This window comes from Leptodactylus fuscus, chromosome 1 (assembly GCF_031893055.1).
Source record: "Leptodactylus fuscus isolate aLepFus1 chromosome 1, aLepFus1.hap2, whole genome shotgun sequence".
NCBI lineage: Eukaryota > Metazoa > Chordata > Amphibia > Anura > Leptodactylidae > Leptodactylus > Leptodactylus fuscus.
In genome coordinates, this window is record NC_134265.1 from 194,535,884 (window position 1) to 194,558,251 (window position 22,368).

General features: G+C 41.4%; 1 protein-coding gene across 4 annotated transcripts in view; it reads left to right on the forward strand.

Moving 5' to 3' along the window:
* MYO9B (myosin IXB) overlaps positions 1–22,368 on the forward strand; it is a 148,228-nt gene that overhangs the window by 114,040 nt on the left and 11,820 nt on the right. For all 4 annotated transcript variants that reach the window (XM_075280924.1, XM_075280941.1, XM_075280933.1 and 1 more), the window contains 6 exons: positions 6,149–6,222; positions 6,423–6,606; positions 8,712–8,840; positions 14,781–14,886; positions 16,465–16,596; positions 16,893–17,016. In XM_075280924.1, the coding sequence (XP_075137025.1) occupies positions 6,149–6,222; positions 6,423–6,606; positions 8,712–8,840; positions 14,781–14,886; positions 16,465–16,596; positions 16,893–17,016 (749 nt within the window). The remainder of the gene's footprint in view (positions 1–6,148; positions 6,223–6,422; positions 6,607–8,711; positions 8,841–14,780; positions 14,887–16,464; positions 16,597–16,892; positions 17,017–22,368) is intronic.

The following is a 22,368-nucleotide window of genomic DNA, read 5'->3' on the forward strand; positions in this document are numbered from 1 at the left end:
GGAATACAATAGACACAATGCTGTAGATCAGTGGTTCTCAACCTTTCTAATGCCGTGACCCCGCAATACAGTTCCTCATGTTGCGGTGACCCCAAACCAAAAAATAATTCTGGTGGCTACTTCATAACTGTAAGGGCTAGTTCACATAGGGTGCGGTCTAATGGATTGATAGCGGATTTAGGCACTGAGAGTGATGCAGGGAGCCGCATCACTCTCTGGTCAAAACACGCTTGCCACGACTGTCACACACACAGCTTTCCCCCCAGAGTCGACTCAAATTAATGGGCTGACTCCAGAGGTTGCTGCCGCCAGGCGGACGCCACGGCTCACCGAGCCTCGGAATCTGTCTGAAGGGCAGCCTGCCTTTTTTTTTTTTTGCGTGAGCGGCACCATGCCGCTCACACACAGCCTGAACCCCCCTATCATGCTCACACACAGCCTGAACCCCCCCTATCATGCTCACACACAGCCTGAACCCCTCTATCATGCGCACACACAGCCTGAACCCCCTTATCGTGCTCACACACAGCCTGAACCCTCCTATCATGCTCACACACAGCCTGAACCCCCCTATCATGCTCACACACAGCCTGAACCCCTCTATCATGCTCACACACAGCCTGAACCCCCTTATCATGCTCACACACAGCCTGAACCCCCCCCTATCGTGCTCACACACAGCCTGAACCCCTCTATCATGTTCACACACAGCCTGAACCCCTCTATGCTGTCTCTTCTCTCCATCTTACCTTCTAGTCTCCATTCACTGCAGCTTCCTCTTCCTGTGTAACTCGGCACTGTACTGAATAACTCCGCCCACAGAGTCCGATCACATGGTCATGACATCATCACAGGTCCTTCAGCCCACTAGGATCTACCCTGCTGCAAAAGGTATCACAGTTTATCAGCTGCTAAAGCCATCGGAAATATGTATTTTCCGATGGCTTTAGGCGACCCTTCTGTTTTGGTCGTTCGACCCCCGCCGGGGTCACGACCCACAGGTTGAGAACTGCTGCTGTAGATGGATATGTGCAAAGATCATCAGAAAACAGTGTTTAAGCCTATAAAACAGCTCCCTCTAGTGGGGTATCAAGCACAATAATGCACATGTCTCCAGGGCCAAAGTAAATGAAATATAACCAGCATAAATATCAGTAGAGGAGAGCAATGCATACACAGATCTAAACCAAAAAAAAGCATACTAACAGTAGTCATAGTAATAGTAGTAGATGGAGCATCATAAAGAAGTCTCACCCATAGTATATAAGTGTATAGATACCGAACCAGAATATACCCACACGTCCCTGACGCGCGTTTCGGCGCTCACTGCCTTATTCCGGGGGATCAAAAAAGGGATATTACAAACAAGGGATTCTTTGTACTTTGTACTCACTGTAAAATGCATTTCTTGACATTTTCACTTAGGGGCACAGTATATATGAGCCCGGCCGCTAGGAGACTTGACACTAAGAGAGCCCACTCCTGAAGAAGATGGAGGCGGCGCTGGAGAGTTCTCTAGCAGCATTGGGGATGCCCCCAGTACTGTGAGAGAACTGATTTCCATACCGACGAAAACCGGTATTTCTACGGCATTTCGACGCGGAGAAGAATAGCCTTTCTTAAGGCTATTCCTACGTGTTAGGGACAAAAAATTAGAGTTTTAATGATAGGATCCTTTTAAACATTGACTCTTTGTAAAGAGTCATCTGTTTGTGTCTGTTTTTTGTCTCTGCAGAACTGATCAACAGATCCGTGATGGTTTCCTTTTTATTTAGGATCAGTTTGTATGTATAATGCAAGCGATTTGCAGCCGTCTAAACATTGTTATAGCTTGTAATTTCAGCCCCTAAAAGCTGCCCAGCTGGAATGGCTTCCCCAGCAAGAATTACTCCAACAACTACGACCCCCGTTCTGGCTTCTTCCCACTACTACTACTACTTTTTACCCAAAGTGGCCGTCACACTCTCTCCCCCCCCCCCCCCCTCTCAAGTGCTACCCACAATGGGGTTTTTTTTTATTCATTTTGTGGGGGTTTTTTTTGTCTACTATAGCTATACAACAAAATAGTTGTAACCCCCCCCCCATTCCCCTTTTCCCTAATGCCATTAGCTGGCAGTCATTGCGGGTAACACCCGGGAGGTGTGCAGGAGGGAAAGAAGCGTTCGAGTGATGATGGTTGGAGCTATTCCAGCTAGGACCTCGTGGGTGGGAGGGGCTGCATCCATTGCGGTAGCCTCTGTGGAGTTGGAAGGGGGGGGTGTGACGTATCGCCCCGTTCCGCCTCGGCCTCCGGCCCCACAAGGCGCGAGGACACGGCCCGCACCTCAGCCACACGGCCGCAGCCGCTGGCCCACCCGGCCTTTGCCACAGGCGGAACCCGCGATCGTCTTTTTAACTATACCGTCCGCTCCCACAAACCCAGAGAGAGGACCGGGCCTTATAGGATAATACGAGAAGAGCCTTCTAAAGTTTTAACATTTTATTAACCCAAGATGGTCGATACTAGGTCAGCCAGAAATACATATAAAGATATACCCTGGCGGTCACAAGCTTATACGGTTACAGAGAAGGTATGTTACAGTGCAGTGAGATAAAACAGATTAAAGAGCTTAAAAGATTAGAAACAGAAACAGTCCTTAGGCACCCGGCGATTCCGCAGCCAACGCATGGTACCCACAAGGCAGGAGATACAGTCCATTAAAGACTCTGGTGGGGGCACCGCAGCACCCCCCCACATAGCATATAGCAATAAAGAGAGTTTTTCCATACCGATGTAAAAAGTCCATAGTCCATAAATCCATGATCAGATAGGAGTTACATCATGGTCCTCATAATTCCATAAGTCCATTAGCGTTAAAGTAGTACATGGCTCTCCTTCAAAGTCCCTTAGCCGCATGGCATTCTTTGTCTCTCAGCACATGGCCGCTTCTGCCCCGCCCTTCCCCCCAGCAAGGGGGGAGGGGCCACACACACAGAGCCAACTTGCTCACATGTGTCCAGATGAGAAGAACAAGAACAACTAGCTCCGCCCCAGGTCACTCTTATATTGACCCTGGGCTCCACTCTGAAATGACATCATCAGGGCTTTCGGACCACCCTCTAGCTTGGCAATCAAATAACTATAAATGGTCATAATTCCTCATCACATGAATATACGGTCAAACAAGTGGCATGTCTTTGCTCACCGCAAGTTTCCCAGCATATTGACACCAAACATGATAACTCAATACCCTTTGAGTAACGAGAACTGGGCCTGGGCTCTTCCCAGGCCCGTAGGCTTAAAGTTTTTGGGTTAAAAACGTGCGTTTCACTACTACGCACCAGAAGATCTAATTGTCATAATGGTAGCATCTTTCCCTGGCGCAATATCATCATAAAACCATAACTGTTTGAAGTTTTTACGGAGTCAAACAGTCTACTACTAGGTGTTAGAACTTTCAGAGCCAGGATGGCCCCCTGCTAAGAATCAAGGAAGTTAGCACAGATATGTTAATGACATGCCTAGGGTGAGACAATGGCTTTTGATCTTGGCAACTGGCCACAGATAATCAGATTCACCCATTTGGGTCACTAGCCTTCACATCCTACTGAGATAACAAGATTCCTCAGCAGGATGGTGACTTAAAAAATGGCAAATACAGACCAGATAAGTTATTCTCCAAGATATACAGTTGAGGGTTATAAATATAGCTGAGAATGATGATTGGGGTCCGATTCATCACATTTTTTATTCATTTTGTGGGGTTTTTTTTTGTCTACTATAGCTATACAACAAAGTAGTTGTAACCCCCCCATTCCCCTTTTCCCTAATGCCATTAGCTGGCAGTCATTGCGGGTAACACCCGGGAGGTGTGCAGGAGGGAAAGAAGCGTTCGAGTGATGATGGTTGGAGCTATTCCAGCTAGGACCTCGTGGGTGGGAGGGGCTGCATCCATTGCGGTAGCCTCTGTGGAGTTGGAAGTGTGGGGGGGGGGTTCAATGTAGAAAATGGGGTGGTGGATGAAGGAGCCATTCCATCTAGAACCCAAGAGTGGAGTAGCAGCCATTTCTGGTAGGACTGGAGGGATGGGGTGGTTGCTACTTACCTTTATGGAGTGCTCCACTGAACAGCAGTACCTAGAAGGTGGTAGTGCTGCGATGACTTCTCCTTCCCACAAGCCCCTGCTCCACGATTTCAGCAAGCTGTGGCTGGTGAAGGAGCATTTTCCCTACTGAAATTACAATATTTTGGGCGTTATGACGACAAAAGCAAAGCTTTACATTTTATATGACACGAAGGTTGCAGTACTTAATCTATATTATTTCCAGAGATATCACTGGTTGAAAACACAGTCAGAGTTAAGATATTTATCTGCAACTACATAATATTCATTCATTATTATAGGAGCAACTCTCAATACAGAGGCACGAGAAAGAGTAAAGAGATGCAGGATTTCACAGAACGGAGACAAACTTTATTAACAAAGTATATTACAAAATGTGGTAATGACACAAATATGGCCAGAAAATCAAAAGTTGTCTGAAAGTTTAGTTACTCTTAGGAGCTTTCACACTACCGTTGGTAATGTCCTGCATGCACGATTTTATCTTCCGTTACAAAAGTAAACAAACATGACGGAAGATCTCTTCCATCATGTTGTTTGATTCTGTATCCATTCCCATTGACACTAATGTAGTTTGTGACCATTTTCTGTGACAGTTTAATGTCCGTTGCTGTCAACCTATGACGTAAGGTAGCAACTGATATTACCACTGGTAGTGTGAACACTCCCTTAAGTGACTGTATGAGTAGATGAATCTTCTCCCACCCCTAGATAAAGGTTTTTTCCACATTTCCCCTTAATCATGTTTACATTTCTAGACTGTTAATGGTTAAACATTTTTGCAAGTAGAAATAATTTAAAATTTTTAAGAGCTTTTAAATATTTTCTGTAACCTACACAACATCTTTGGCAGTCTGTTGTCTTGATCAGTTGCCAATGGATACAGTCATGAATTCAGGAACTCAGCCATGATTTATTTATTATGGCTGGGTTGTCAGGCAGGGACAATGCATGTATGAGCAAGAAAACCCCCATTAAGGAGATGATGGATGAGCTATAAAATATAGAAAAGTCCTGTTCATATCCATTGGCAACTGAGATTATTAGAGAATATATGTATAGGGAGTCAATAATTAGAAAAACCACCTTTTTAACTAATGGCACGTTGGAATAGCCTTTAAGAAGGCTATTCTACTTCTACTTTCCATTCTTTTCTTCTCTCCACAGTTTCTGATAAAAGTTTGTTTCTTCTGTTATGCTAATTATGATCACGGAGCATTGGGGCGTTCCCGCTGTGCTCCGAACACCTCCCATGCACAGTCAGTTCTGCCCGGGCTGCCATTTTCTGGTGGTCTGTTACAGGGCTGCGTCCGTTGCCTGCGAAAGGCGAAGGTATGGAGAAGGGGAAGAGGGGAGTGATCACAATGAGCTAGTGGAAATTTATGACAGTGGAAAGCTATGGCACACAATTAGAACAACAGAAGAAACAGATTTTATCAGAAGCTGCGAGGAGAAGAAAAGAAAGGAAGGTAGGAGTAGAATAGCCTATTTAAAGGCTATTCCAACGTGCCATTAGTTAAAAGGTGGTTTTCTAATGATAGACTCCCTTTTAAAGCTTTTGCAGTCTGTTTTAATTATCTGCAAAAATGTTTAACTTTTGTCTGCAAATTATAAATATGGTTATGTTCATGGGGAAACGCCTCTTAAGATTAATTTACATATGCCAGTCCAAAGTTTTAAAAGCTTATAACTTGACTTTCAGCAACATAACGCTTAGTGAGGGGCACCATGGGAATGTCATTGCTTGAGGCTGCACATGTCGGCGCAAATTTAGGGTGTAAAAACCACCTGTCAAGTTCTTTTTACCATGAACTTCAAATACAATCAAGAAGACATTCATGAGATTTGCATAAAAACTGAAGCTGATACTTATAACATTCACTTTACTTAACTAAGAGTGTTAGTCATTCCCATTTTAAAGTTTATGGCCAGATAAGGTGACATTTGGATTAACACACTGACAGTTTATGAAATACCATGCATACCAAGTGAAAATTCTTCCGTTTTCTGAAAAATGTCTATTTCTAAATGTTTTTTCCAAATAGACTGCAAGATGATCTGCCACAAGAAATGTCAGAGCAAGATTGTAATTCGCTGTATGCCAACTGGAGTGAGACGTGTAAGTACAATATAAGAACATTTGTAGAGTTCAGAGATTAAAGGGCATATCCCATAGCTCTCCCTGTTCTTCAGTATATAAGGGAAATTCAGTTGATGTTATTGGGTGACTGGTGGAAAGAAGTTTGCCTGTCAATTTTGTGTTGTTTTTTTGTGTTCTTGGCAACTAAAGTAATCCTCTTTTTCTTAAATCATAAACAGAACCCAGGAAGCCATCACTTTGGTGTGCATGTAACAGATCTAACCAATGAGACTACATCAGTTCCAGTTGTTATGGAAATTCTTCTGGAGTACTTGGAGATGCATGGCCTGTATACTGAAGGAATTTACCGCAAATCTGGTGCAGCTAACTGCATGCGAGAGCTGAAGATGTCTCTAGAGAAAGGTATACTGATGATAGAAAACATTTGAGTGCTGACCATCAGCTGATGTGTATAGCCAGTTAAAGTGGCCAATGTGGATTGAACAGGAATAAACAATCCCCTAATGTGAACTGTCTCCCTACCCATGGCATGTCTATTATACAGATAAGCCAGAAGTGAGGACGCAGCTGGTGTTGAAACACGTAGATTAGTCTGCTGTTGTTCACTTCTGTAGTCCCTGGATTTTAATTTCTGAGACGAAAAAAAATCAATTAATTTTATCTTCTGAATTATTCCTTACGGTTTATTCTGTAGATGTTCATCCAAAAACTGATCTACTTACCATATATACTCAAGTATAAGCTGACTTTTTGAGCACAGTTTTTATTCTGAAAAAGCCCCCCTCGGCTTATACTCGAGTCGGGGTCCAACTCCGGGTCGGACTGGCCCACCAGGGAACCGGTGAATCTCCCGGAGGGCCCTGAGCTCCAACTATTAATCCTCATTTTGTTAATACAAATGCATTGGTCAGGGGCCCCAATTGGTTTCTTTACCAATGCATTTGCATTGGCAAAATGAGGCACTGAGCACAGGACCTGCAACGACCTGCATAAATTAAATGAAGGGGGAGGTCCTTTAGTGCTACATTAATGATATAGGACACTCCCTCTTCTCTAGAAAGAGAAATCAAAGCCCGGGAGGCCCCTGCTGCCCTGTATCGAGGAGAGGAAGCTAGAATAAAGTGGAATTAAAACACTTGGGTACCTGCTGGGGTTACTATTCCTAGTAATGTTAGGCATTTGGGGTTATTAATTTAGTGTCAGTAACTCCATGTGCCTCACATTAATAGCAGTTAACCCAATTATGTCCCTCATATTAACCCCTGTGTGCCGCATATAAGGGTTACTAATATGTGAGACACATGGGGGGTACTAATAAAGGACCTTAATTATGAAGATACCTAATTATTACCTTCATATGTCCCACATATCAGTAACTCTTATGTGAGGCACACCGGGGGTTAATGTGAGGGACATGATGGGGTTAACTGCTATTATTATGAGGCACATGGAGTTACTAAGCTGTAATGCACATGACCAGACTTTTTATCTGCAATGGTGGATAAAATTATCAACTATTATATTTCAATGGGCCCATGCACATAGATGCCGTCGCTTTTGCGGCCGTGTGTCCGGGCCAAATTGAAGAGCTGCAACTTATGACTAGGCTTATACTCGAGTCAATAAGTTTTCCCAGTTTTTTTTTTTTTTTTTTTTTTGTGTTAAAATTAGGAGCCTCGGCTTATATTTGGGTGTGGAAACTGCAAGTCATTTAGATCTTTTTAAAGCGTAACTAAACTTTCAAACAACTTTTGATAATGTGGCAGCATTTGTGTCATTAATAAATTATGCAATACTAGCATCTGCCCCAGACTTCGTCTGCGTGTTGTTGATGGCGATGATCTGCTTATATTTAGCCAATTGCTGTTGTCGATGATCCGCCTGCCCCCGCGTCTCTGCTCTGTTACATGGCTGCATATGTGCAGCATACCCAGCTGTATGTACATCTCTGCATATGGAGAGCCTACTCTGCTGTGCTACATCTGGAAATTTGGATTACAGGGGTTTTGTTATGTTAGTGTCTGAGCAGCTTCTGTTTTAGAAACGGCTGAACAGATGTTGCTGAAATTTGCCACAGTTCTCCCCCTCCCCCATCAGAGGCTGAACACCACATTCCCCCGTCGTACTCACACAAACTCTACAACCCATATACTCCTCTTGCCCACAAATAGCTTGCATGTTCTGTCCATTCCTGACCTTTCATTACACTCCATTTTCTGCAGCTTCCACACGGTCTGGTTTCATCGTATATAGCTCCACCCACACAATAGCTTGTTCCTATCCGAAAAAGGCTCAAGGACTTGTGATGACGTCATCAATGGTCTTTTAGTGTAGTCTGGACATAAATTCGTTCATTGCGGTCGTGAAGTGACGTCATTTACCGGGATAAAAAGTAGCCTGTTTTAATCAGGGTTCCAATCTATGTGGCAAAATTCAACACGTTTTATTTGATTGACAGAATTGTATTTCTACTTTAACAGTAATTTCTTCACTTTTGTACTCAACAGACCCCACCGCTGTCAAACTTGATAAGTATGCAATCCATGCAATCACTGGGATTCTAAAACAATGGTTACGTGAGCTTCCTGAGCCACTGATGACATTTGCCCAATACAATGAGTTCCTGAAAGCTGTAGGTAAGTGAACTTTTTGTTTGTTTTTCTTTTTTAATTATATGTCCTGAATGACCACCTAGCAGTGCGTTGGACATCCCATAGAAACTATGCATTTGTCATGCTCGGGCGTCAGAGCACCCAGTGTTTCACAAGAAAATATTCTATCAAACCTGTTGACACCTAGCAAGACTTGTTTATGAGTTCATCCTGTTTTGCGTAGTTCTGACCTTCATCTGACCGGGCATTGTCCAATGCTAAGTGATCTGATTTTTGCTATTTTAACTAACAAAGCCTTTTGATTGCTTTCCTTAGTCCTCAATGGCACTATAACTGTGTGTCTGCTGTTATAGCCCATCCAGGCAACAGATCAGTGAATTTCACATTCGGACATGTTAGTAGAAGCACAAGAGTTACAAGCATTCATTGGAATGGTTACATTATGTTCTGACCCCTTTGTTTGCCTATTTGTATCAGTCCACAGGATGCATTTTCATTGAATGTTTTTCCTCAAACACACCATTTTCTGTATTCTTGCAACAATTTTTTGTGTGAAAACCCTACAAAGTTGACAGTGTTTGAAGCTTTTACCAGCTTTTCTAGTTGCAATGACCAGATCTTGTTCAGTCACTCAGATTGCTCATTTGGGTCTGATTTGCATACAAGGAAGCGCCAATTCTGAAAGGTTGGCGTACTGTACTTTTCTGTTTAAAAAAAAAACAACATTGTGTAGAAATGTCAGAAATGCAAGACTATGTCCGTAAATATCCATAAAAATAACAGTTTGGCCCATAAAGACAATTTATATGCCAAAAACATAGGGCATAACACCAAAACACTAAGGCTGTTAATATAAGTGCTTAGGCTTATTATATCTAATTAAAACTGTCAGGAAGCATGCCATCCTTCATGGATACAAGTACTTAATGTAGCTGATAAATACATTGAAATAGCCAAGGTCCCAAATGAATTAGAGGGGAAAGAACAGCTCCCTACCCAGAATATAGTGGAAACAGGGCTGCAAATCCTATTGGATGCAAGTTATTGCAGGGGAAGGATAAAAGGCCTAGGCATAGACCCCATGGCTACTGGCTTAATGCCATGCCAAAAGGAATTAGACCAAACATTCCCTCTACATAAACAAGGAACAGCAGCACTCTTAACCACACTAGGGGTTCTAAACAGCCCTATCCATAAAGATCCCAACACGTTTCCTCTATGCAATTATGCAATTCTATCAGCAGAGGTCACTATAATATAAGCAGTGAAAACTGCCATTAGGTAATAGTAGCAGTCTGTTGCACAACGTGACCACACTTGATAACCGTAGTAGACATCTAGCTGAAGGGCATGTTATATACCCATTGAAAGCTTCCAGCTGACTTTTGTTAGTTGATGATCTTCTTAAAGTTGATGTGCCTTTCCCAAAAGGGAGGAAAAGCGGGATAGCCATCTTCTTAACCACAATTAAAGGACCCTATGGAAAGAAAGGCGAATGGGTTATTAAATAAGACCTGGTAATATTCATTTGCTATGATATCCGCTAACATAGCAGCCACTTTAGGGGCTGGGTCCGTGTTCCTGTGGCTAAACCCAGTTGGAAGACCATCTCAGGAAAGAGCCCTCAGTAGAAGAAATCTTGGGGTCCATTCCCTTATTTAACCCCTTAAGGACCAGGCCATTTTTTGGTTTCGCATTTTCGTTTTTCCCTCCTCACATTTCAAGAGCCATAACTTTTTCATTTTTCAGTTCACAGAGTCACATGATAGCTTATTGTTTGCGGGACAAATTGTACTTTGTAATGGCACCATTCAATATGCTGTGCAATGTACTGGGAAGCTGGAAAAAAATTCAGAATGAGGCGCAATTGGAGAAAAAATGCATTTGCGCCATTTTCTTATGGGTTTAATTTTTACAGCATTCACTGTTTGGTACAAATGACATGTTACCTGTGTTCTACGTGTCAGTACAAACGCGGTGATACCAAATTTATATAGTATTTGAAATTTTTTGATACTTTTAAAAAAATGATAAACTTTGCAAAATAGAAAAAAAAATTTGTGTCATCATGTTCTAACACCTATAACTTTTTCATATTTCCATGTATGGAGCTGGTTGTGGTGTCTTTTTATGCGGGACAAGATGACGTTTCTATTGATACCATTTGGGGAAAGATCCGATGGTTTGATCACTTTTTATTCAATTTTTTATAGGAGGCAAAGTGTTGAAAAAAACGCTTTTTGGCTGTTTTTATTTTTTTTTGCCGCTACGCCGTTCGCAGTACGGGATAAATGTTTTAATATTCTAATAGTTCAGGCATTTTGGAGCGCAGGGATACCTAATATGTTTATGTTTAATGTTCTTTAATTACTTTTATAGCTGATCTAGGGAAAGGGGGGTGATTTGAACTTTTATATTTTTTTTATTTTTTTAATACTTTTAAAAACTTTTTTTTTTCTTCTGTTACATTTATGATCAGACCCCTTAGGTACCTTGAAACCTAGGGAGTCTGATCGCTCATACTATTCACTGCAATACTACAGTATTGCAGTGAATAGGAAAATCGCAGCACTTCTATTAGACGATGCCTCTGGCATCGTCTAATAGATCTCGTGCAGAGACAAGCCTGGAAGCCTTCAATAGGCTTCCGGCTGTCATAGCAACCGATCACCGCCTTCTTGTGACGTTCAGGAGGGCGGCGATCGGCAAAACATGGCGGCGCCCATGCCGCCGGCGCCGTTTACACACTGCGGTCACGTTTGACCGCAGTGTGTAAAGGGTTAACAGCAGCGATCGGCTCGGGCACCGACCGCTGCTGTTAGTGGCAGGTCCTGGCTGTATTATACAGCCGGCATCTGCCGTGTATGGAGCGAGCTCAGCGTGTGAGCTCGCTCCATACATCCCCATGCGACCCATGACGTACAGTTACGTCAAGGGTCGCTAAGGGTTAAAGGTGACCGGTTTCATGGCAGGTGCCTCAGCTGAAAGTGTTTGTTTTGCTGCCAGAAATACTGCCTTTTCCAATTCCATTAGAAGAGCTCTGTGGCTAAAAATGTCATCAGACACTGGTTCTAAAAAATAGATTTTGTAACGAGGTTTTCTTCTTGGACCTGTCCTTGTTAATATCTTGGAAAAGGCAGGGGTCAAAAAGGAGAATTTTCCAAAACGAAAAATTTGAAAACCATTCTTTTGTAAAAAAAAAAAAAAAAAAAAAAAAAAAAAACGTTTTTTTTCTTCCAGCTATAGGGGTATGGGTAAGACTGGGTTCTTGAACTATCAAAAAGAAGGAAAGGGGTGGGTGGTTTCTGCTTAATCCCAATAACTCCAGTTCTACGAACAAGCAATGACGCCAACTCTAGGGAGGAGGCTTGCGACCTTTTTGCACAATGGTCACAGATTACATCAAATCCTTGGGTTCTAAATAACCAACAAAAAAGGTACAAAATAGAATTGATCAGCCTTCCTCCACAGAAATTATGTACTCTCCTCTCTTCATTCTGAGCCTGCAACAAGCCTTGCCTTCTGGACTTGCAAAAGCTACTAGACTTAAATTCCATTGCATCTGTACCAGAAAAATATCATTACAGGCGCTACTATTCAAGATTATTTCTGATAAACTAAACAACCAAACCAATGTCTTAAAACATTTGAACAAATGGGTTCGGTACCTGAGAATCAAAATGAAATCCATAAAATCCAAAATACCACCAATAGACCAAGATGCATTTATGCGTTCAGTAGACCTCACGGACAAATATTAACGTGTCAGTCCATTTGTGCTACCAAAAATATTTGACGTTTGCATTTGAGATAGACTCTAATTCATCGCTAACAGGTCTGCTGTCTTCCCTTTCGGATTTCATCAGTTCCCAGAGTCTTTATAAAGGCGGTAATGGAGATCGTGAAGAACTTTTTCACATTTTGTCATCTTACATCCACAGACTTAAAGGGAAACTGTCACTTGAAATATGGTTTAACTAAACTAATGTTAGAATAGCCTTTAGAAAGGCTATTCTAATCCTACCTTTGTTTTTCTCCTACTTCTGGACGTTTTTTTAAAATATATTAGTTTTTTGCTGTTACGTAAATAAATCGAGGCGTTGCCCTTGTACTCCGAGTGCAACAATGTCATATCACTAATTCTGCCTCCTGGCTCTTTCCTGGCAGAGCCCAGATGTTCCAGAGGTCTTCTCTTAAAATTTAGCTAACATACTGGATTTTTTTTACAGATGGGATTTAACAAGGAACTCTCCCATAGTATCCTAAGAAGCAACTTAAAGCTGAGATCTGCACTTTTTGATACCTGGTTAGCAGATCACAGATAGATAAAGAGATTCTTTCAGGCTTTATCTAGATTAAGACCGTCCCTGAAAAAAAAAATCGGTGGCACCCTGGGACCTAAATGTGGTCCCAAAGGCTCTAGTTTCTCACTTCTTTGAACCCATGGGTTTGCTAGACCTAAAAGTCTTAATATGGAAATCCGTATTCCTGGTCGTGATAACATCTGCCAGAAGAATAGTAGAGATTCATTCCTCATCTATAAGAGAACCTTATCTAAAAATCTTTGACAACAGGATAATGTTTAAATTATATTCAAACTTCCCAATTATATCCTAAGGTATCTTCTGCTTTTTATAGAAACTAGAAGAACGTCTTCTTTCTACCCAGACCCAAAAAATCTCCAAGAAGTGTCCTTTCATTGTCTGGATGTGAGAAGTATAGTCCTGCACTATTTGGGGAAGACTACTCCTTTTCAGAAATATCAAAATGTATTTATTCTCTTTGCCAGAAAAAAAATAAAGGCAAAGCACTTGAGAGCACGCTATCCACATGGATAAAATCTTTGATCTGGCAGGCCTGTTCAGTCAAGATCTTCATCCTCTAGATGGAATAAAAGCCCATTTGACCAGGGCAGTAGCTTCCTCACAGGCAGAGCGAAGACCAAATTTGCAGGGCAGACACTTCCTTATGTTAATCAGATATTACATACGTGACATTCTATCCTATCAGGAAACTAGCTTTGGATAGAAAGTCCAGCAAGCTATAGTCCCCCCTGACTGGAGTAATATGGAACTACTCTGGTGCTGCTATCATTAAGGATACCCTAGAAAGAATGAATTAGTTATATATATATATATATATATATATATATATATATATATATATAAAAATATAATATTATATATTGCTGTTGTAGTAATTTGGAGGTGATTTGGGGACCGTTGACCTCTATATCTTCCTGACCCTTCAATCGTCTTCCTCGTTTATAAAATTGCATAAGAAAACCTGAACTTGTGTACACGCCCATAAACCCCACCCCCATCCCCCCACACACAGATAGCAATGCTGAAGAAGACACATTTTTCTTCCTTTTTTGTTTTGAATCAAATTTAATCGCTCAAAGTACAATACTAATACCCAATGATGTTGATGTCCGTCAACTTCTGCAAATTACAATTTTAAAGGGAGCCTATCACAAGGAAAATTGATATCAAGCTAATGACAGTATCTTGAGGGCATCTACTGCACTTCTGAAAAGTGCCTTTTTTGTTCTGCATTGCAGCTCCATTTTCATGAAAATCCGTGTTTTATTGCATTTACTTTTCTCTGCTCTAGCTATGGAGGATGTTACTCAAGCAATGGGGGGGTTGGGGGGGCAGAGCTGGGGGGCAGAAAGGGATGGTTATCTAGAACGGAGAACGACTCCCTAGCAGGAGAAGAAATGTGGAAATGTGCATGACAATAAAATGCTGTTTTCACGAAAATGGAGCTGCAAAGAAATGCACCTTTGGGAAAGTGCAGGAACCAAAAAAATGCTTATTTTAAAAGTATATAAGCAGCCCTACAATGTACTTTCATTAGTTTGATACATTTTCCTGCTTACAGAGTCTCTTAAAGTGGCTTTTTTTTTTTTTTTTTTTTTGTGCTTTTTAATGCAAAACACATCTGTATTTTCTTCTTCAGAACTCCCTGGAAAGCAGGAACAGCTTTGTGCCATTTATAAAGTTCTTGGACAGCTTCCACAGGCCAACTATAACAGCTTGGAAAGACTGATCTTCCACCTTGTCCAGTTAGTAGAACTTTTCTTCTTGCTCATTTTAAGAAGCTAATATGTGAGTGTGTGATATATATTGTGTTTCTTAGTAAATATATATATATATATATATATATATATATATATATGTACTCGAGTATAAGCTGACCTGAATATAAGCCGAGGCCCCTAATTTTACCACAGAAAACTGGGAAAACTTATTGACTCGAGTATTGCCTAGGAGGGAAGTGCAGCAGCTACTGGAAAATTTCAAAAATTAAAATGGTCGGTGTTTTTGGGTGCAGTAGATGCTGGGAAAGGGGAGGGGGTGTTTTGGTTGTCTGTCTGCCCCTTCCCTGAGCTTGAGGACTGTTCAGTCAGGACCCAATCAGTTAGAGACAGGGACACAAAATGTGGTGCAAACAGGTTTATTTAGAAAATACGACAAAATAAATCTTCACATCAGGTACAAAAATAAGCAAAATAAAATACAGCCTTCGCTTCAGGCAAAAAGGCTAGAATAAGCCCAAATATATATGGTCAAAAAATATTCTATTCAAATAACAAAGGCCAAAGGGAATAGAAATAAATAATTAAAATATAACTTGTTTATAGGGTCTGCACTGGTCCACTTTTGGTTCCTTTTAACTAGTAGGATAAATAGCAGTTTTTAAGGATATTTATTAAAAGTTATACCGTATTTTGCGGACTATAGGGCGCATTACCCATGAGCGCCTTATAGACCTGTCTAGGTTCATATATAAGGCGCACCGGACTATAAGGCGCAGCGCTGTCCGGTGCGCCTTATATGTGATTGAAAGCGGCGGTCCAGCCGGCATGCGCAGTCGGCTCTAACAGGCTCTCACAGCCAGAGCCGACTGCGCATTCGTCATCCATGACGCCCAAAGAAGACGACACAGAAGGGGAGGACGCAGCTCAGGAATAAGGCGGCGCTGGATATGGCAAAAGGTAGGAGACGAATAGCCTTTTTTAAGGCTATTCCGACGTGGTCAAGAGAAAAAACTTTTTAATGGTAGAATCCCTTTAAGCGGCGGCCGGCGGCAAAGTGTGCGTGCCGCTTCCATACATTGCAATGGGAGCGTGCTGTTCGAAAAGTATTCGCGCATCTCTAACTTCAATTGTAAGAAGTTACAAGCTTTCATCCATATATAAGGCGCACCAGACTATAAGGCGCACTTTCGATTTCTGAGGAAATCGTAGGATTTTATGTGCGCCTTATAGTCCGGAAAATACGGTATTTTAATTAATTATTTCTCTTGCCTTTGGCAGGCAAAACAAAACTCCTGCTCGTCCGAGTTCGAATACAGTTTAAGGCTAACTGTACGTCTGGCTTATTCCAGCCACACAATCAAACAAAGCACAACAAGTCCTAGTGTATGTGTATGTATGTGTGTGTGTGTATGTGTGTGTGTGTGTGTGTGTGTGTATATATATATATATATATATATATATATATATATATATATATATATATATATATATATATATATATATCGCGCACTCACTCTTATAGTCCTATATGAAGTCTAGGGTGAAGTTTTTAGGGTAACTATGTTTGATGAATTTCTAAAACCACCAACCTTTTCGTTTCAGGGTTGCTCTATTAGAAGCTGTGAATCGCATGTCTCCAAACTCCTTAGCTATAGTCTTTGCCCCTTGCATACTACGCTGTCCAGATAATTATGATCCTTTAACGAGCATGAAGGAGGTCTCCAAAGCTACTGTGTAAGTGATAGTCAGTGATGCTATGGACACTTTTTAAAATGTTCTACTCTTCCTTTCTCCTTGTTCTAATACCGTGGTGATTTACTTACTGTTTTTACTGATATTTCGTGGATTCATGCTCTCTTTTTTCCATGATGTTACCAGTGAACTATTGTTTTTCCTGATAATATTCTGTATGTGTATCAGCTGTACATCTGAAAAAACTAATAAAAAGAGATTAAACAAAAAAAAAATTTCTACTCTTCCAACATATGAGGGACTAGTACTAATGAAATGATTTTCTCTTTCACTCACAGATGTGTTGAAATGTTAATTAAAGAACAACTTAGGCAATACAAAATAAAAATGCAGGAAATTGGCCTTTTGGAAGCTGCAGAGACTCGTGCAGTATGCAGACTGTCCCTACTAAGGCAGAGCTCAGTAAGTGATGCAGACCGAAACATGATTATATATAGAATTTATTTTTATGGCAACTATCTTCTATGCATTTTAGAGAGTAATTGTTTTTTTTCCCCAGAAACTTTGTTATATATAAATATATTAGTCTTTTTCTACTATTTTTCAGTTATGAAAATTAACAAAATATGCAGGAGGAAAACTCTACCAGTGTAACCACAGAATGCAACTACACCACTGAGGGCTCGTTCACACGTGGGGCGAATTTTGACCATATTTTGACTCAGGGAGTCAAGTCAAAATATGGTTAAAACCCGCCTGCCACGATGTCACGATCGTGGCTTCCCCACCCCGGAGTCGTCGAGCCGCGGAATCCGCCTGAAGAAAGGGCAGCTCGCTTCTTTTTCCTGCTATCGGCAACTGAATCAGAAAAAAGAACACTAGTGGTCTCCATAGACCACCATTGTAAAGGGGCGGATTATGACGTGGATTCCACTGTCAAAATCTGCCCCTTTGGCCCCATGTGAACTAGTTCTTAGGCTCTTCCACATTTTGTGTAAGCTCTATAGCTTTCATAAATAGTTTCCATAAGTAGTATTGTGTATTAATTTAACCTAGCAAAAACCTAATCCATGGCACTATAAAGGATACAAATTACTTACATAATTATCTGTCCCTGTTGGAGGTTACAACCTAAACTCCAAATATTATGTTTTGGAATTTGTAACGTACCTATGCATGTACATATATACAATGTTGTAAGTATTGTATAGACTGTAAACCGTAATATGCTGTTACTACTTAGAGGTCCTTTAATTGTAAACCTTATAGGCTTTAACCCCTTCCCGACATCCGCCGTAATAGTACAGCTCTGCCGGGAAGGATTTCCCGCAAACTGCCGTAGTACTATGGCGGCTGCATGGTGCGCACACAGAGACTGTGACACCCGCGGTCGGAACTGGGTCCGATCGCGGGTGTTAACCCCTGAAATGCCGGCGATCATGCTTGGTACATAATGGTGCCGATCGGCACCCCCCGCAACGGTTTCGGGTGTGCCGGTGTTGGTAGTGGGCAGCCCGGGGTCTGATCAGTGACCCCGGGTCTGCCCCATACCGTCCCCTTCACGTACCTGGTTGATCCTGCCAAAATGGAAGCTGTCAGCCCCGTGCGTGTGCACGGGGCTGAGAGCATCCTGTACTCTGAAATACACGTGTATTGCACTGTACATGTAGTTACACAAGAAGAAAAAAAGTTACCTGGCGCCCGTATATAAAAAACCCCAGAGGGGGGCTGAAGATAAACAGTTGCAGCTCTTACCCAGACACCAACCAGTGAGGTGGTGGGGGTTAATGAACACGAAAATACAAAATAAAAACCCGGGATATCTATAGAGCGCTACTGTGTGACAGTAAAACAGAAGCCAATTGCATGCAAAAGTAAAAACAAATAATTGAGTCTTTATTGATTCCAATTGACAGTAGAAAAATAGGCGACATGTAGGCTACGCGTTTCGACGCCGAACAGGCGTCTTCCTCAGGCCAAGATGTCCTGAACTGTCAGAGCATGGGAATCAGCTCATTGAGCTCATTCAGCTGATTCCCTTGCTCTGACAGTTCAGGACATCTTGGACTGAGGAAGACGCCTGTTCGGCGTCGAAACGCGTAGCCTACATTTCGCCTATTTTTCTACTGTCAATTGGAATCAATAAAGACTCAATTATTTGTTTTTACTTTTGCATGCAATTGGCTTCTGTTTTACTGTCACACAGTAGCGCTCTATAGATATCCCGGGTTTTTATTTTGTATTTTCGTGTACATGTAGTTAAGCAGTGCTCAGCAGATCACTGCTTCAATCCCCCATGGGGACAGAAGAAAAAAAAGTTGTAAAAATAAAAAAAGTTTAAGTTTAAAATAAATTGAAAATAAATAAAGCCTCAAAAATCCCTTTTTCCCCATATAAAATGTTTTATTATGTAAAATAAAGAAAAATAGAAAAAAAAATTACATATTTGGTATCACCGCGGCAGTAATAACCTGAACAATAAAATTAAAGCATTATTTAATCGAACGGCGAACATCATTAAAATAAACATAGAAAACTGCACAAAATAATGATATAATGATTATTCACCGCCTTTACCTTACAAAATGTTCAATAAAAAGTAATCAAATGGTCAGATGAAAACCAAAATGGTACCAATAAAAAGCAGAGGTCATCCTGCAAAAAATAAGCCCTCAACCAGCTTTGTCTACCGAAAAATAAAAATGTTATGCCTTTCAGAAAATGGCAATGCAAAAATAATAGATTTTTCCCCCTAAATTGAATTTTATTCTGCACAAATAGCAACGCATTAAAAAATCATATAAATGAGGTATCGCCGTAACAGTACCGACCCGCAGAATAAAGGTAACATGTTACTTATGCTGTACACTGCACGGGGAAAAAAATAAATGCTAAAAAGCAATGCCAGAATTGATGTTTCCTTTTACATCCCACCCAGAAAGAGTTAATAAAATGTAGTCAATAAGTTACAGGCACCCCAAAATATTGGCATTGAAAAGTACATCTAATACCGCAAACACCAAGCCCTCATATGGCCACATTGCCAGAAAATAAAAATAAAAGTTAGCTTGTACAATGTGAAGACAAAAACCCCAAAAGTCGCCAAATCATTAGGACATAAGTGGCTATGACTAGAAGGAAATGTATAAGCTGTGCAAGCGTTTTCAGGGGACACCCCATATTTAGAGCTTATGAAAGATAATACACCAGCGCGGACCCCCCAGAATGCCCCTCTTCCCCGTCCGTGTCATAGGAGCTACTGGGAAAATAGAATGGGATTTGGTGTACCCAATTTATTCCGGACAGCTTACATATTCACTTCGGGGTTACTAATGCTCACTACATCACTTGATAAATTCTTTGAGGTGTGTGGTTTCAAAACGGGGTCACTTTCTAGAGGTTTCCACTGTTTTGACACCTCAAGGCCTTTGTAAATGTGACATGGTTCCTGAAACTGATCACAGCCAGATCTGCCCTCTAAAAGCTCTTTGGCGCGCCTTCCCTTCTGCGTTTCGCTGTGCATCCATATATTAGTTTACACCCACAAGTGGGGTACTATGGTAGTCCGGAGAACTTGCATAACAAATTGTGGGATGCGTTTTCTCCTTTAACCCCTTCTGAATGTGCAAATTCTAGGGCTAAATGAAAATATTAGTAAAATGAAATCAAATTTAAAACTTCAACTCCATTTTGTCTTACCATATTTTCCGGACTATAAGGCGCACATAAAATCCTACGATTTCCTCAGAAATCGTAAGTGCGCCTTATAGTCCGGTGCGCCTTATATATGGAAGCGGCGGCACACGAGGAGTTAAGCGGCGGCCGCCGGCAAAGTCTGCGTGCCGCTTCCATACATTGCAATGAGAGCGCGCTATTCAAATAGTATTCGTTTATCTCTAACTTCAATTGTAACTTCTTACAATTGAAGTTAGAGATGCGCAAATACTATTTGAATAGCGCACTCCCATTGCAATGTATGGAAGCGACCGCCGCCGGCAAAGTCTACCTGCCGCATCAAACGATTCTACCATTAAAATAAGTTCTTTCCTCTGACCACGTCGGAATAGCCTTAAAGGCTATTCGTCTCCTACCTTTAGCCAGCGCCGCCTTCTTCCCGAGCTGCGTCCTCCCCTTCTGTGTTGTCTTCTATGGGCCTCATGGATGACGCATGCGCAGTCTGCTCTGGCTGCGAGAGCCTGTTAGAGCCGACTGCACATGCGTCATCCATGAGGCCCAAAGAAAACAACACAGAAGGGGCGGACGCAGCTCAGGAAGAAGGCGGCGCTGGCTAAAGGTAGGAGACGAATAGCCTTTAAGGCTATTCCGATGTGGTCAATAGGACAGAACTTTTTAATGGTAGAATCCCTTTAACTCCTCGCGTGCCGAGCGCTTCCATTCATTTCAATGGAAGCGTGCCATTGAAATGAATAGAAGCGGCTGGCACGTGGGGGGTTAAGCGGCCGCCGGCAAAATCGGCGTGCCGCCGCTTTCCATCACATATAAGGCGCACCGGACAGCGCTGCGCCTTATAGTTCGGTGCGCCTTATAGTCCGGTGCGCCTTATAGTCTGCAAAATATGGTAATTCCTGTTAAGCACTTATAGGGTTGAAATACTAGGTATATGTTGTTTTGGCTTATTTAAGGGGTGCAGTTTTGAAAATGGGGTGATTTATGGGGGGTTTTAATACAAGGGTCTTTCAAAACCCCTTCATAACTGGATTAGTCCCTTAAAAAAAATTGGGGGGTGAAATTTCTTGAAAATTTTGAATATTGTTGTTTCACTTGTAAATCTTATAATGTCCGTAAAATATAAAAGGGTGACTAAAGTTTGATGCCGACATAAAGCACAGATCTGGGACATGAGATTTATGATATAATTTTGGCGGTCTGGCTATCTGTATGCAATGCCCATCATTTCAAACTTTACAAAATGCATATTTTTCAAAATTTCCACCAAATTTCCTATTTTTTCATAACTAAACACAAAACATATCAACCAAAATTTACCACTAACATGAAGTATAATGTGTTACAAAAAAACAATCTCAAGATCACTTTGGTAAGTTAAAGCTTTCCAAAGTTATTGCCACATAAAGTGACACATGTCAGTTTTGAAAAATTGAGCTTGGTCAGGAAGTCAAAAAGTGCCATTGGCAGGAAGGGGTTAATATTTCATGTGTTCAGCATTAAACTAGTTAGGTCATGAGGTGAAGTGTTATCCAATTGTTGAGGAGATAAGTCACCCTGCAGCTTGAAAGCTGCTTTCATACCATTGACTAGCTTTGTATTTTTTGTATATGTTGGCATGGTATTAAGAAACTGTGTTATTATTGTATGGTAAATTCCATAAAAATATCGTAACAGATAAACTTTCTTCAGTTCAAGTTCTGGTTTCTGACTGAAACTTTAGTTCTATTTGCTCCCCAAAGCTCCACTTACTTGAACAGTGCCTTTTCACTGGTTATGCAATACACGAATCACAGTCAGCCACCTTTGCGCTTGTATAGTACTACCTATGCTAACTTATATCAATGATACGCCATGATGACCAGCAGAGGTTTCACCTCTACTCTAGAAAATAAACAGAGGATGCCCAGAAATAATAGTTTTATTCAAGGCTGTGAAGTCAGTAGGCTAAACCTCCAAACTATTCTAATTTCTCATTTATATCATTGGGGAACACAGCACTGTGGGTATAGGCAATAGTCACTAGGTGGCTGACACTAGGATTATCATTGGCTCCGCCAATGGACAATACTCTCTCCTCAGACATTATTCTAACCACTTTTTAGTGTAGTGTCCTTAGGAGGCTGG